A 16,954-nucleotide genomic window follows, 5' to 3' on the forward strand; every position below is an offset into this window, starting at 1 on the left:
TCCCTTTTTTTTTTCCTTCCATCAAAGCCTCTGCTGGTGTGTTGTCTAGTGGGGGTTGGAATCCATCATCTCGTACCCAGGAGTATTGGGAAAGTAGCTTTTGGCACGAGTACTGATGAGGTTTATTATTTTTGGCATGTGCTAAAAATCTTTTTTCTTCTTCCTTTTAAACCCATCCGAATGAAGCTGTTTAAACAACATCAGCCACTAGCTGATAAGGCTAACGAGAAGCAGAGAGATTCTGCCATGTCTCGCTCTGCTCCCACCCCTTTCCCCTCAGAGATTATGGCAGGTGTGACCCGAAGCCCATCTGGTTTCAGAAGAAGCATTGCCACACCGGAAAAAGCTGCAAAATACTTTTGAAGTCTGTGGGAAGTCTGTAGGAGGAAGTAAAAGTCAAAGCCTGCGGCATCAGAAAAAAAAAAAAACTCTTTTACTCTCTTGTTGTTGGGCGTTAGATGGCTGGGTGGAAACAAAGCCACCTGCCTTTTACGCCCAGTCGGACTATTTGTCCAGCCAGACCAGTTCCAGCCTTCCCCAACCTGGTTCCTCCAGAGGTTGTAGACTACAACTCCATCAGCCCCAGCCAGCGTGGTTAATGGGCAGGGATGATAAGCCCTGGCTTGACAGTGACTGGGTTCGCACAACACGCTAAGCCACATTCAGCTGTTGAATGTAGATTGTTCGTTGAATCCTGGGTTGTTTGTTGAATACTGGATTAGCGTGATGCCTGAACCCAGGACATTTTCTGCAGGGTATCTTGTTGACCAGGCAGTGTGGTTTATTTTTCTTGAACAAAGCACCTTGAGAACTGTCATGCTTTTAGGAAACACGACAAGAACCCAAGCTTAGTTGTTGGTTCATTCGGGGTGGTTAACAAGCCACCCTGTAGAAAATGTCCTGGGTTCGCACGACACGCTAACCCAGGGTTCAGCGAATGATTCACACCCAACCACTGAATTTGTTGTGTGAACAGCCACTGCAGCTTCCAAGGTTTTCAGGAGAGATTTAACTGTCACCTGCTGCTACCTGATCCTTTTGCCAGACCAAGGGGGAAAGCTTTGAGAAGGGGGGGGGAGCTTGGGAGGGAAAGCCCCCCCCCATCTGCAGGCTGAATTAGGCCCATGCCCCAGAGGATGACCTCCCCTGCTTTAGCTGGAGATACCAGGGATTGAACCCGGGACCTTCGGCGTACAAAGTAGATGCTCTGCCATGGAACTAGGCTCCCCTCCCAAAGAGTCTGCTCCCATAGGAGGGAGACTCACTTTAAAGGAGGCGAGGGGTCATGGAGCTTTACTACTGATGTACGAAATGGAATTTTGCAGGTCCTGCTCAAAACCTTCCTTCTAGCTTTCTCCAATCTGGTGCCCTCCAGATGTTTTGTATGTCAAATCCTATCCGCCCCTGCCAACATGGCTAATGGTGTCCATCAAAAGACTCTGCACAGCTTTTCCATTTTTCCCTCTTCAGTGGATTTTCTGGAATAAGGGAAAAGATAGAAGCAGCAGCTGGGAATCCAGGGGAGGGTTACAAATGGAAGACGACGATGTTCGGACCTTTGGTCAAATCCCATGAATGGGGCAGGGTGATTGCACAATCAAAGCCTGTCTGGGAAGCACCTCTGGAATCAATCAACGAATTGTATAATCAGTGGGGTAGTGGCAAATTTGGAAGGGCAGGTGCACATCACAACAGCCCCCACAGCCACACACCCAAGGACAGCCCCCAAATACAGACCCTGTAGATATTGATATAGACCCTGTAGATCTGTATCAATAAACCAGTTCTAACAGTGTTCATTTGCACTCACAGCAGGCCTTTTCTAAAGCGAATGGGTATTCATTGCCTTTTCAATACCGGACCATTCCAAAATCCTTCACATTACAAGAAGGACAGATCACCACTATACGTTGTTGCTGGGAAAATTCGTTTCTCTCCAGCTCCTGTAGGGATTGCAGCTAGACTTGGAGAGGACAAGAAAGCCTAGTGGAGGTCAGTGGCTCCAATGTCAGTGGGGCAGTGAATCCACACTTGCATCTACTTCTGCACCTTAGATAGCTTCTTGATAATTTTGACTGAACCAGACTGAAATGGGAGCAGATTCACCGCCCCACTGACATCAGAGCCACCAGCCTCCACTGAAGAATCCTGAAAGGGGGTGGCAGATGATGTCATCATCCCTGCTAATCCAAAAGTCCCACGACTTCCAGAACATTTGAGAACTACAAGTTCAATCGCAGCTTTTAAAGCTCAGCTAAAAACGTTTCTTTTTTCTAAAGCTTTTAAAACTTGATTTTGTTCTGACTTTTATACTGTTAGTTTTACTCTACCCTGTGCCTGTTTGGTGCACTCTCTTCCCCTTCTTATTGTTTTATTATGATTTTATTAGAATGTAAGCCTATGCGGCAGGGTTTTGCTATTTTATTGTTTTACTCTGTACAGCACCATGTACACTGATGGTGCTATATAAATAAATAAATAAATAATAATAATAATTCTGCCCTGCGAGCTCTGGTTCCATTATACCACCACGCATGAGATCAGGTATAAGGCCGTTGCTTGAATTCTACATTATGTGTGTTTGTGTTCCATATCATGCCACCTGGTAGGCTGAAATCTTGCCACTAGACAAGGCTGAAATAATGAAGCATCACTCACTCCCATGTGTTTTTTTTTTTTTTAAAAATTAATTATAAATATTTGAACTCTCCTTTCGGCAAGACATCGATCATTTCTCCTCTTCTGCTATAAAGCACCACACATCCAAACAGGCATAGCCGTAGCGTCTCTCTGTGAAATCCCATTCTCAAAAATGCAAAATACAAAACGAACAGGAAGAAAACAAAACCAAAGCAAAAACGAAACCAACCCCGGTGATTCTGGAACGATCAAAACAAACATGTCAAAAATAAAATAAAATAAAATCCAACGGCAGAGAAATATGCTTAAGGCAAAAAGTAATCAGAAGGAATAACTTATTATATACCACACACAGAAACGAAATCAATAGATCCCATCGTCTTTCAGCTTTCTGTGTTTTCCCATGCTCCTCCCTTGGATTTTTAAAAATGGCATTTTAAATGCTCAACCCAGTTCTAGTCATTTCAACGCTTGTGCCCAAGGAGTCCTTCCAGGTCTCATTCTGGCCTCACTGTTGAACACCAGCGCCACTTTCTGATCTGACTTGCGTAACGTGGCAGGCGCCTTTCTATTAGAAGTTGCACCAGTTGTTTTAATTAAAGGGGATGGGTGGGAACCTAGTTGCATTTGTATCCATTCAGAGCCACCCCTGCTAAAGAGGGGGAAGAGGGAATTATTTAAACCACAGCAGTCAAGCCAGGAAAATTAAAATGCAAGCACTAGCGCCCATGCGTAGAGATTTTCCAGAATCATGCAATGGCGGGAGAGTCTTGCCTTCGTGGCTGGAGATTGCCCTCGGGGCAACTCCGTTGGGGAGCCAAGAACAAGTGTCACGTAGTCCCATTGCAGAGGCTGTAACAGCACCATCTCGTGCACCACCTGGAGCACCCGCCGGTTCCTTACGCCCACGCTTCTGTCCGTCAAGCAACAACATCCTCCATTTTGAATCCAGATCCTTACAGGCCAAGACAACTCATGAAGAGCCTCTTCTCCATCTCCACAGAGGGGTGCATTTCAACACGGAGGATCCACTTTCAGGTCCCGATAGGAAGGCAGTCGACAGGTTGGTTTCCTCACAGCCAAAGCGAGATGGAGCCAGTTCCAGTTGGAAGATGACAAGCAGGCCGTCGGCCGTCTTGGTTTGCTGCCACTGGGGATTGCTGAGCCAGCTACCTGCCATCTTCCCCGGAAGATGAAAATGGTGCATCCTCCAGGCAAGCTCAAGGACATCAAGTCTTATCACCCGGCCGTTGGGAGTCTGTTAGCCAAAGTGAGCGTCCGTTCCCTTTTCTCTCTCTAGAGGTGAAAAGAGCTTGGCAGGGGTCAGGTATGAGTCATACGTGAGTCTGCATGCGTTGGTGAGCAGGGCGCCCGTAGTCAGACTGCTGGGACAAGGAGGTATAGGAGAAACGCGAGCAGCCCGAGGCCTTGCTGGCCTGGTCTGACTGTTCGTAACCACTCTCGGCCTTCTCGTAGCTGCTGGGTTTGACGTAGCTGGTGAAGGCTCGGCTGTAGGGGGCTGTGAGGTAGGCCGTACCACTGTACATGTTTTCCTGAGGGAAAAGTCGCTCGTGGGGGTCATAGGCCGAGCGGGAACCAGGGGTGCCCAAGGTGTAGCGGTGAGCGTATTCATACAGCTTGGGTTGCACCGGCCCTGTGGAAGGATACAGAGAAGTGGCCCCAAACAATGGCCGGGGGGCTGGCGTGTATTCGGAGAAGCTGCTTCCCAGGCATGGCTCCTCATGGGCACGCACTTTGTAGTAGCCATTGGTGGGATCCTAGGGGAGAAGATGAAGAGGGAAAAAACATGAAAATGCCATTGGAACAAGTTGAGGATAGCTGCTGCAAAGAATCTGAGGGACAATTTTCAGTGTGGTGTAGTGGTTAGAGGAGGGGTGGGGAACTTCAGGCCTTGGGGGGCAAATCACGTCTTCCTGCGGCCCCAATCCAGCCCTTCTGGGTTCCCCAGATAGCCGCTCCCCGTGGTCCCACCCCCTTTCTCCCAGCTACTGATGGTTTTGGTAGTTTCACGGCTTTTGTGCAGTTCCCTGCCCCCCTTCTAAAAGGTTGAAATGTTCTCTCCTAAGGCTCAGTTAGTGGTAGTGAGAACTTTAAGCTAAAACATGCTGGCGTTTTCAGTGATTTTGACCCCGCCCTTTTTGCCTTTGACCACGCCCCTTTTGCCTTTGGCCACACACATTTTCTTTGGCCTCACCCACCTCTGGAATGTGGCCCCTGAGAGCTGCTCCAAAATACAATTCAGGTCTCGGGTGGAAAGAGGTTCAACACCGCTGAGTAAGAGTGTTGGATTGTGACTGGGGAGACCATGAAGCTCACTAAGGGACCTCAGTCCAGTCCAGTTGCTGTGGGAATAAAACGGTGGTGGAGCAGCGGGGAGAAAGCACTCTGAACTCCTTGCGGGGGGAAGGGACCAAAATGTAACGAATAAATGGATGGCTGAAAACAGACTTGCTCCATGGTGCACAAGATTAACATGCAGAAGATGTAGCAATGGCTGCTAGCTTAGGAAGCTTTCAGAAAGAATTGTCTGAGAGCAGCCACGAGAGGCAAGAATAGAGCCTCCATGTGCAATGGCCTTCTACCGCTGAGTGTTGGATACTGGAGACAAACTGGAAGGGCCATGCCCTACTTGTTAGCATCACAGAGGCATCTTGCTAGACGTTTTACCGGAGACAGGATGCTGCAAAAGGGTGGACCTTTCAGATATTCCAGAAAGGTAATTTGTACAGTCCTGTGACTCTTCCGGAGAGGGGAGCGTGGCATTCCAAAGGCATGTTGCATGCCTTGGGTTCAATGTTCCCTTAGATCCTTTGCAGGCATTCAAGTGGGCTCTGAAGACCTATTTGTTTACAGCTGCCTTCTTTTGAACACACCTCTGCTTAGGTTGCTGTATATATGAGGCTAGGGTCGCTTGTAATAGCAACATAAGAATAGCCCTGCTGGATCAGGCCAAGGGTCCATCTAGTCCAGAATTCTGTTTACACAGTGGCCAACCAGTTGTTGGCCAGGAACCCACAAGGACATGACTACAACAGTTCCCTTCTGCCCATGTTCCCCTGCAACTGGTGTACACAGGCTTACTTCCTCTGATACTGGAGGCAGCACATAGCCATCAGGGCTAGTAGCCATTGATACCTTTCTCCTCCAGGAATTTATCTAACCCTCTTATAAAGCCATCCCAATTGGTGGCCATCACTACGTCTTGTGGGAGCGACTTCCATACTTGAACGAGGCAGGGTGTGAAGATGAAATAATTATTTATTTGTTGCTCTTCCTGGGGTGAATGCAGTGTGTCATTCGCATGATTGTTGGCTCTTGGCTTTTTAAATATTCCATTGTACTTTTTAGGATCTATGGCAGCTGTGCCCCTTCAGATGTTTTGGTCTTCAAATCCCATCATCCCCAGCTGGCATAGCCAATGGTGAGGGATGGTGAGAGTTCTAGGCCAAAGGACAGTCTGTGGTTTTAAGCTTGCGTGGATTTCATGTTGTGAATCTGTTTGTTGGACACCACAGTCTGACCCGAAAAGGTGGGCTAGAACTATTTTAAATGAATGAATCCTAGAATCCTAGAATAGTAGAGTTGGAAGGGGCCTAAAAGGCCATCCTGGAGAGACGCGATGAGTCCTCCATGGCCCTAGCTGAGCTCACCTTCAGCTCCTGGCTCCCTTCGTCATCCTCCAGGATTTCGCTGTGCTCCGTGTGGGAGGTCCCTGGAGACTCGCTGCTCGTGGCCTGGAGGTAGATGAAGGGGGAAAGGTGAGCATCATACAGAAAATGCCCTTGTCCTGAGTTCAGGTTTGATGGGTCCCTCAGGGCCAAACTAGATGAGACAATTTTTTCCTTCTCCCATAGTACTAGAACCCAAGGGGGTCATCCCATGAAGCTGGGGGAGATTCAGGACAAATAAAAGGAAGTACTTCTTCACACAGGGCATAGTTGAAATATGGAATTCACTACTACAAGATGCAGTCAGGTCCACCCATTTGGATGGCTTTAAACGGGGGTTGGATAAATTCCTGGAGGTAAAGGCTATCAATGGCTACTAGCCCTGATGGTTGGGTGCTTTCTCCAGTATTTGAGGCAGTAAGCCTGTGTGCACCAGCTGCTGGGGAACATGGGTGGGAGGGTGCTGTTGCACCATGTCCTGCTTGTTCATCCCTGGCCGATGGCTGGTTGGCCACTGTGTGAACAGAATGCTGGACTAGATGGACCCTTAGTCTGATCCAGCAGGGCTCTTCTTATGTTCTTAATGAAGATCCGCACGACCGGATCTCCTCCTCTTTAAATCAGCCTTCCCCATCAGGTGTTTGGCCAATAGTCAGGCATGCTGGGAGCTGTAGCCCAACACACGTTGACGACACCCCACCATTCTATTACTGATGTTCAGGTGCAAGTGCCATTGCATATGTGGCCAAAGCAGCACCATCCGTGCACAAGAGCGGGGGTGAGGGGACATCAACAGTCTGGTTGTGGGGTGGGAACCCAAGGTTTGCAGAAGAAGAAGAAAAGACTTTAAAAATCTTGGGAGCAAGTGTTCCCCAAATTGCCCAATGGGGACTGTGTGTACTTAGAGGACACAGAGTATTGACTAGGTGTTGTGGGATGGGTTGTAAGTAGGGTGGGAAAGAGGAGTCTGACCCAGCCAGGGCTTACAGAAGCTGGCCCTTGCAAGTCTTTTGGTGTGAAACTTCATGCCTCTCCCTGCAGGGAGAAAATAATGATTTTTTGGAAAGTGGGGTAGGGGGTGGGGAGATGATGTCACAGGAGGGGTGGGGCATCAAGTGTAAGGCGCTGCTCCCTGACATCATCTGGCCCACTGGCTTGGTCTGGGATGGGGGGTAATCTGTCTCACGGATCAAAAGTTGACCGCCTTCCCATGTTCTACAGGGTGGCAGTGGGGTGGGGATCTCAGCAGAGTGTTTTCTGTTGATATATGGGGTACCTAATGGGAGTTTGGGCAAAGATCACAACCACAGTGATGACGGCAGGTCATTTTAGACCCTGGATGTATAATGGTCTGATGTACCCCTTGGACCTTCGATGGCTCTGTCTCTTAGGCTGCAATCCTGTGCATGTTTAGTCAGAAAAAAGTTCCACAACACCCGGCATTCTCCAGCGAACGCCTACAATTCCCAGCATGCCCCAGAATTCTAAACTCACTTCAGTAATCATAGAGCCATCACGGCTGCAAGAGTTGACTTCTGCTGCCCTGATGTCCTCATAACCTACCACACTCTGGGTGCTCCTTTGGGCCCCCATCAGGCCGCGGGGCCTTGGCTTCAGCCCCAAGGTCCAGCTCTACCGGCGCCACTGCACATGAGAGTGGGTCACTGGTGCGACTGCTACTCACCATGGGCTCCTTGCCATCCTCTTCCGCCTCGCTTGGCCTGCTGGGGCTGCTCTCGCTTGTCGTGATTTGCACTAGGATGTCCGCTTTGGAGAGCTGCGTTCCCCGCTTGGCTGCAGAGAAGACAGATGGAGAAACACAGGTATTAAATTGCACCTAAGGCTAGGGATGCTGGGGAAATCCATTGTGTGTGTGTGTGTGGGGGGGCTTTGATTGGTTTTCCTAGGCTCCCCCCAACTTCATTTTGGTTGCTGCTGTGGTGCCCGACTCAATCTGCACCAAGTCAGGCCAGTTCATGGGCTTTCTGGAAATTTTGCACATTTGGAGGCGAGATGGGGGAAGGTTCTGCAATTTGCACAAACTTCTGAGCAATCTGTGGCCGAATTTATGCAAATTATGGCCACATTTGCGCAATTTGTGTAAGTGTGGCTGCAATTTGCGCAAATTGCATAACCTTCTGAAAATGGCACATGCAAAAAAAGCCGCCAGGAACCACTGCTCGGCTCGCGAAGCGAGTCGTACGCGCTGCGGAACACCATCAAGCCAAAAGAAGAAATGGTTGCCTAGCAATGGACATCCCTCCCTAGGGGCAGGTGTGCAAAAAAAAATCAAATGCTATTTTGGGCTGCATTAATAGAAGTATAGCTTCCAAATTGTGCGAGGTACTGGTTCCCCTCTATTCGACCCTGGTTAGGCCTTGTCTTGAGTATTGTGTCCAGTTCTCACTTCAAGAAGGATGCAGACAAGCTGGAGCCTGTTCAGAGGAGGGCAACAAGGATGATCAAGGGTCTGGAAACAAAGCCCTGTGAAGAGGGACTGAAAGGATTGGGCAGGTTTAGTCTGGAGAAGAGAAGATTGAGGGGAGACATGATAGCACTCTTCAAATACTTAAAAGGTTGCCACACTGAGAAGGGCCAGGATCTCTTCTCAATCCTCCCAGAGAGCAGGATTCGGAATAATGGGCTGAAGTTACAGGAAGCCAGATTCTGGCTGGGCATCAGGAAAAATGTCCTGACTGTTAGAGCAGTGCGACAATGGAACCAATTACCTAGGGAGGTTGTGGGCTCTCCCACACCAGAGGCCTTCATGAGGCACCTGGACAACTATCTTGTCGGGTATGCTTTGATGTGGATTCCTGCATTGAATGGAAGGTTGGACTCAATGGCCTTATAGGTCCCTTACAACTCTACTATTCTATGATTCTATAAAATCTCAGAAAGAAAAGGAAAGGAACCTCTCGTGCAAGCACTGAGTCATTACTGACTCTTGGAGGGACGCCAGCTTTCGCTGACGTTTTCTTGGCAGGCCTTCTAGCGGGGTGGTTTGCCGTTGCCTTCCCCGGCCGTTATTACCTTTCCCCCAGCTAACTGGGTACTCATTTTACCGACCTCGGGAGAATGGAAGGCTGAGTCGACCCGAGCCGGCTGCCTGAAACCAGCTTCCGCTGGGATCGAACTCAGGCCGTGGGGAGAGTTTCAGCTGCAGAAACTGCTTTACCGCTCTGCGCCACACGAGGCTCAGAACCGTGGGCCAAATCCAGACCTCCGGCTATACAGTTCCACCCCAGCTCAGCACACGAACGTCCGTGTTGGGGAGGGATCACGGCTCAATGATACACCCTGAAGCTTGGCATGCAGAAGGACCAAGGTACAGCCCCTGGTATCTCGAATTTAAAAGGGTGATGAGAAAGCCCTAAAGCAGGGCCAGGGATCTGTGGGAGGCCACGGCTGCCTGGGGGGAAAATGGTGGCTTGCTGTTGAAATTTGGCAGCAAACTGCTCCCTGGTGCTAAACGCACATTTGGGTGTGAGCGCTTTATAATAAATAAGTTTTCTGGTGGTGTGGTAGGGAGGATACTATAGAAGACCACAGGGGTCACCTGCCGGCTGTGAGCCATGTGTTGACCACCCCTGACCTAGCGAGCCTCTGCTAGCCAGGGTGAGGGCTGAAATTTCATTTCGGAGAAATTCTCAGGGACCACATTCAGCTTGTGGGCAGAGCTGAGGATAAGAGGGGCAGGCCCCAAATACCAACAGAATATACCTGCATATTTATTATTACTTATTATTTTATTACATTTATATACCACCCCATAGCTGAAGCTCTCTGGGCAGTTACAAAGATGAAAACACTCTGAACGCTAAAAACCAATATGCAAAATTTAAGAAACATAAAAAGCATAGAAACAGATTAGATAATATCCATTTAAAACAACTATTCTGGGTCAGTTAAAAACTCAACACATGCTGTTAAATGCCTGGGAGAAAAGTTAACAACGTTGGTGCCAGGCGAGCCTCGTCGGGGGAGATCGTTCCAAAATTGGGGGGCCACCACTGAAAAGGTCCTCTCCCTTGTGGTTATCCTCTGAGCTTCCCTCGCAGTAGGAACCCAGAGGAGGACCTTAGATGTTGAGCGTAGCATGGGGGTAGGTTCAGGTTAGGAGCCGCAATCTGTCAGATATTGTGGTAACTAAGCCTTAGAAGAGGCATTTTAACCTGTTAGAATTAGTCCAAAAGACTGCAGAAAAGCAAGGAAACGGCTCAACAATTTGCGGTTGAGGGGAAGCAGGAGAAGGAGTCATGTGGGATTGGATGGGCCAGATTGAGGCTCCGGGAAGGCCGGATTTGGCCCTGGGCTTGAGTTTCTGTACTAAAGTGAGCAGTACGCAAATAAACGGACCAGTGGTTTGACAGCTTCCTACGTGCCTGTACACCTGCTTGCGCACTGACAATGGGCCTGTTCAGATGACACGCTAAGCCATAGTTAGGCCGCCAACCCTTTTGCAGCAAATGGTGAGTGAGCATGTTCAAACCGTGTTGACGTAGCCACCATAGTTCACACTACATGCTAAGTCGTAGTTTTACTCCGAATGCTTAACCACCATTGCTTTATGCCTGAACAGGGTCACTGGAATGTTAGACTTGGGGGGGACATATTGAACGTATGAAGCTGCCTTAAAATGCATCAGACTGTCTGGTACAGTATTGCCTATTGCAGGGGTGAGCAGGAAGTAGATCTGGATCTAACGATAGATCTCTTGGGGGTGTTTTCACAGCACCGGGTTGGTGTTGAGTCCCTTGGAAATTCTGCGGCCTGGCGGAAGGCATCCAATTGCAGGTCGCCTTCCACCAGGCCCGGCCCAGCCACAGCTCTGGTGTGACCCCAGAGCGAGGCTTAGGGGCTGTCTTGACATCACCTTGCTCTAGAGAAAAAAGTTCGGGTAGGTCCCCGATTATTTTCCTCCGCAGCTTCAGCAGAAAGCCCTGGGGTGGGTGCACAGTTGCTGCTACGTCATATAATCAACAGTGCGCTACTACACACCCAGAGCTTCCTGAGTCTTTAGTCAGAACCTAGGTCATTTGCAGTAGATCAGCAAGGATTTCTGACTCCCAATAGCAACAATAATAATAGCCAAAGATTCCATCTCACTCTCATTTATACTGTTGAAAAGAAGAAAACTTCTCTTTTTTCCCCTCTTGACTTTTCTTATTGTTGATTGTTTAAAGGTCCTGGACTTTTTGTATTGCTGATTGTTTAAATGGGTTTGAGATCTGTGTGTCTCTCTCTGCCTGTCTATATGCTCATATCTAAAGGGTTTTCAGACTGTATAATTATTTTAATGGGTTTTTCATCTTTGTAAACCGCCCAGAGAGTTTCAGCTACTGGGCAGTACAGAAATGTAATAAACAAAATGAAAAGAAAGCTTGGGGTTACCCACACTGGATTTTTGTGCAGAAGAGTTGCAAGTTTCATTGGATCATAGTACTCAACACACATTCCTGGGCTGAGATTTTGTTAATAACCCGCAGAGTAGATCCTGCAAGCCTGAAGAATGCCCACCCTGGTCTACTCTGAGTGGCAGCATTTCTCCAAGCAGAAGTCTTTCTCCCAGTAGGGGGATCCCTTTTTAAACTGGGAGATGCTGGAAATAGAACCTGGAACCTTTGGCCTGCACAGCCGTGCTGCTCCGTCACTCAGCTATGCTCCCTTCCCCGGCGAAGGAGACGCGCAGCCTCCCCCCCCCCCCCCGCTGGGATCTGACCTCATACCTGCGGCTGTGCAGCCCTAGCTTTCTGCTGGGCTGGCGCATGTGTCAGCTCCTTTCAACGCAAACATGTGCGCTTCCTGGCATCACAGAGACGGAAGGCTCCATTTAGCCCCTCCAGGTGCACTTCAAGTAGAGAAGAGGCTGAGAAGCAGGGGGAGGGGGAGGAGGGAGCTGCACAGATCCTCACCTTTTCTGCAGCGCTTGCGCCGGTAACAGAGGGAGATGAAGACAACTAGGATCAGGAGGGCAGCAACTCCGGAGGCAGCCATGGCACCCAAGATGAGGACGGACCAGACTTCTGGTGGAAGAATTCATTCCTTTATTATTTTGTCTTATGCATCCATCACAGACCTTCCCAGCCTGGTACCCTCTAGATTTGTTGGACAACAGTTCCCATAATCCACCGCTCCCCTCAGGGCAATGCTGATTTATCATATGTGTAAGCCTGCCTTTCCCTCAAGGAGTTCAGAATGACTGGCAAGGGTTTATCCCAGCCTGCCATCACATCAACCCTACAGTGTGGGCTGTGCTGAGAGATGGCGAATTGCCTAATTGAGCTTTGTGGCTAAGGAGGGATTTGAACCTGGGACTCCCACCAACTTTGACACTAAGGGGGCTGGCAACTGCACTCAGCATCCTTGAGCAGCTGTTGGACCCAAGTGTTTTGGGCTGTAGTGGAAAGAACCAGCACTTAATCAAGAGTCACTCTGAACTCGCATTAAGAAAAAATATCAACACCTCCGGCTCGGTGCACCAAGCAGCATGATGCTGAGGGCATTGTGGGAAATCAAAATGGAGGTTGCCCGGTGCTGCCTAGTCTCTGCCACCTCTAGGTGAGTCCAACCGTACTCACTGATGGAGGAGGAGGGCCCAACAGGAAGGATCACATTAATGCTATACCCGTTTCGATATTTTGGACTACCACTCCCATCATGCCTGACTATTAACCATGCTGGGGCTGGTGGGAGTTGTTGTCCAAAACATCTGGAGGGCACCAGCTTGGGAAAGGCTGGTCAAGGACAGAGGTCCCCAGCTTTTTTGGATGAGCGGACTCTTCTGGAATGTGGAGAGTGTCACAGGTACCCTCACAAAATGGCTGCCATGAAAGACGCCTTGGCCAAGCTGATGAGACTAAAAGAAATGTAATTTGCAAAAGAACCTAAGTATAAGGCAGATGTGGTGTCTGAATACTGCCCCCCAACACAAAAGCATTCTTTTGAACCCAAATAGAGATGGTACTGGAGGGCAGCAATTGGCTTTGCAGAACTCGCCAGTGTCCCAGTTTGTTTTTTTTAAAAAAGATTATATTAAGAAATAACATAAAAACCAGGAGGAACCGAGAGCCTGTCAGGCACCAGGAGAGGTGTCTGTGGACTCATTGGCACCCTTGAGTACCATGATTGAGTCCCCAGGTCTAGGGGATAATTCCAAGGGCTACCTGGCAAAAACCGGTGCCTCTCACCTTGGCGGCGCAAGGTGACCGCGACGGAGCGTGCGCCAAAGCGGTTCCAAGCTGTGCAGTTGTAGGGAAGCGCATAGTCAGCGTCATGGGTCGGGTCGATCAGCAAAGCTGAGAGCACCCCTTGGTCTGTCACCACAGTGTCCACCGTGAAGCGGTCCAGCGAGCCAGCATCCAGCACCCGTTCACCCCATGCCCAGGCCTGTTACAAGAGGAAGGAGAGGGTATGAAGACCGTGGAGCGAGGGGGAGCGCATGGGCGAGCACATGTGAGACGGCTGCCACATGGTGGCCCCAAATGCTCCATGTTACTGTTGCCACCATGTGGCCAGCGGATCACTCAAGAGAAATCTGGTTTTCTCCATGCTCACGCAGATCCTTTTTGTCTGTCTGCAGCCCAGGTGGAAGAAAATAATCAGTATGGCTATACATCTGGCTATACACCAGATGTTAGTGGGTTAGTGGGTGTCTTCATGGAAGATTTAACACTGCCAGTTATGCACTGGTCCATCTCAGACTATTTTGACAGGATCGTGGCTCAGTGACAGGTTCGATCCCCAGCATCTCCAGGTAGGGCTGAAAAAAATCCTAAAATCCTGGAGCGCCATTGCTACCAGTCAGTGAGGACAATACTGGGCTAGATAGACCCATATTCTGACTTCATTTAAAGCAGTTTCTTATGTCCCTACACTGACGTCCCCGATGGGACAGTAAGAGCAATGGCAACTATAGTCAAAGAGTTCTAAGATGGAACCACTTCTTTGGTCAAGGGCCGTGGTTCAGTGGAAGGGTCCCTGCTTTGTGTGCAGAAGGTTGCAGGTTCGACCCCGGCATCTCCAAGCCTGAAACCCAAGTTTCCTGCCTGAAACCCTGGAGAGCCATTGCTGCCAGTCAGTGTCGACAATACTGGGCTACTTGGAACCATGGTTTGACTCAGTATAAGGAAGCTGCCTATTTTCTTATATCTTAAATTCTCTGTGCCATTCCAATGCACCCCAACTTTTTGTAGATGATACCCACATGCTTTATATTTCCTTGCCTCCATCTTGCCTCCAGTATTTTGGAAACAGAGGCTCTGTGCATGCACCACAAACTTGTACACCTCCTCCCATACTTCCTGGGCCCTTATGTCAATGGACAGAGCCCTGATCTGAGAGCCAGTATTGTCCAGTCTTCAGTTGACTGGCAATCTTGGCAAATAAGAATCCTACTGGAGGATCCTCGTTGGCCCTCACCCTATTGGAATGCCTTCCCCAACCTGGTAACCTCCAAATGTGTTGCCTTACAACTCCCATCATCCCCAACCAGTGGTTAGAGATGATGGGCATTGTAGGCCAACACCTCTGGAGCGTACCCATTTTGGGAAGGTCGTCCTATAGGAGTTTAGTTGGCCTTCCTGGGTTTGGTTTTTAATTGGGTGGCTAACAGGGCAATCCTCAGGAGGTCTGCTCAGAAGTAAGCTGCTGAGTGTGTATCGGATCACAGCCTAACCCTGTCACTGTTCCAGGGGGCTTTGGGAGAAGACATGATTTTTTATTTCAGACGTATTGTTCTATTAATAATACTGCTACATCAATGCTATTGAGACCATTTATGTTTTAATTGAATTTAATCCTACCAATAACACTTTTTATTGTTGGTTTCCACTGCTGCTGGCTGCCCTGAGGCGTTTTAAAAACGTGAGACAAAGGATATGAATGGAAATAAATAAAACGGATGGCAGTAATGTGCATGCCAGCACGGCGAATGCTGGATCAGCAACTGAGCTGGATTACCGACCCTCCCTCCTGCTATATGTCAGGCGTGCTGAGGTTTTCTTTTTCTCAAAAGGTGCACACGTTCTTATGCATGCATTAGTTCTGCCCAGATTAGACTACTGCTATGCGCATTAGGTGGGGCTGCCTTTGAAGATGACGGAAAACTTCAACTGGTACAGAATGTGCTCTGGTGTTTGTTGGCGTGAGACAGTCAGAACACTGATATTGTACCAGTTGCGCTGGTTACGGGTGCATTTCCGAATTCATTTAAAAGTGCTGCTTTTGACCATTAAAGCCTTAAACCGGGAAAGAGGGTAACCTCCGGCCCACAGAGGGCTGAGCACCCTCTGCAATGCATATTTTGGAGGAGATATCACATGGCTTCCGTGCCTGCGCAGTATTATGTGATTCTTAAGGGCTAGAAACATGCGTATTTGAGACTAAAAACTGAGTTGTTCTTAGATGTTGAATTCTATATGTGGTGCTCATTTTTAAGCTTGAATAGTCCAGTTGTGAAATATACGCAGGCTTGTTTAAGTCCAAAGGGGAAGGCTGGTAGATGGAAACACTTACGATCCTGTCAGGAGGTGGAACGCTTCCCACCAAGCACTCCAGCCGGGCTTTGGCTCCTACCGCTGTCTGCTGGCTTGGTTCTGTGCTGATAATCGGTGGACCTGGAAACGAGGACACAGTCAGGTCACTGCTTTGTTTTCCAGGGTGTCTGTAGGGGACCCGGACACCTCCCATTGTGTGCCAGCCCTCTTCTCTATTGCTTTCATAGAATCATAGAATAGGAGAGTTGGAAGGGGCTTATAAGGCCATCAAGTCCAACCCCCTGCTAAGTGCAGGAATCCACCTTAAAGCGTCCCTGACAGATGGCTCTCCAGCTGCATCTTGAAGGCCTCTCGTGTGGGAGAGCCCACCACTTCCCTAAGGTCATTGGTTCCATTGTCGTACTGCTTTAACAGTCAGGAAGTTTGTCCTGATGTCCAGCCGGAAGCTGGCTTCCTATAACTTGAACCCATTCTTCTGTGTCCTGCACTGTGGGAGGATTGAGAAGAGATCCCGGCCCTCCTCTGTGTGACCACCTTTCAAGTATTTGAAGAGGGCGATCAAGTCTCCCCCTCAGTCTTCTCTTCTCCAGACTAAACATGCCCAGTTCTTTCAGTCTCTCTTCATAGGGCTTTGTTTCCAGACCCCTGATCATCCTCCCTGCCCTCCTCTGAACCCCCTCCAGCTTGTCTGAATTCTTCTTGAAGTGTGGAGCCCAGAACTGGACACAATACTCAAGATGAGGCCTAACCGCTGCCAAATAGAGGGGAACCAGTACCTTTCGTGATTTCGAAGCTATTCTTCTATTAATACAGCCCCAAATAGCATTTGTGCTTTTTTTGCAGCTACATCACACTGTTGGCTCATATTTATATTCATATCCATATTTAAAAGGCTGCAGGCCATGGTTTGATTAAAATGAGATGAAGTCAAGGAGTGGGGCTTGTGGATCTCATGAAGGGCCCTCTACCTCCCCTCTTATAATTCGAGCATTGAATCAGGGGCCTGCTGCAGCCCTAGCCAGTGGAGGCTGGTGACTCCCATGACAATGGGGCAGTGAATCCTGTCCGAGTTTCAATCAGAACCAGTGAGAACTCTAAAGGAGCTATCCAAGGTGTGTCCTAGAGTCT

General features: G+C 49.0%; 1 protein-coding gene across 2 annotated transcripts in view; it reads right to left on the reverse strand.

The window, feature by feature from the left end:
* Window positions 1–2,654: 2,654 nt before the first annotated feature.
* Window positions 2,655–16,954, reverse strand: part of KIRREL2 (kirre like nephrin family adhesion molecule 2) — a 52,951-nt gene continuing 38,651 nt past the window's right edge. For both annotated transcript variants that reach the window (XM_063139680.1, XM_063139679.1), the window contains exons 10-15: window positions 15,846–15,946; window positions 13,520–13,718; window positions 12,245–12,355; window positions 8,014–8,123; window positions 6,312–6,395; window positions 2,655–4,418 (exon numbers count right to left, since the gene is read on the reverse strand). In XM_063139680.1, the coding sequence (XP_062995750.1) occupies window positions 3,975–4,418; window positions 6,312–6,395; window positions 8,014–8,123; window positions 12,245–12,355; window positions 13,520–13,718; window positions 15,846–15,946 (1,049 nt within the window). In that variant the 3' untranslated portion in view covers window positions 2,655–3,974. The remainder of the gene's footprint in view (window positions 4,419–6,311; window positions 6,396–8,013; window positions 8,124–12,244; window positions 12,356–13,519; window positions 13,719–15,845; window positions 15,947–16,954) is intronic.

The sequence above is a fragment of the Elgaria multicarinata genome, chromosome 13 (genome assembly GCF_023053635.1).
Source record: "Elgaria multicarinata webbii isolate HBS135686 ecotype San Diego chromosome 13, rElgMul1.1.pri, whole genome shotgun sequence".
Taxonomy (NCBI): Eukaryota; Metazoa; Chordata; class Lepidosauria; order Squamata; family Anguidae; genus Elgaria; species Elgaria multicarinata.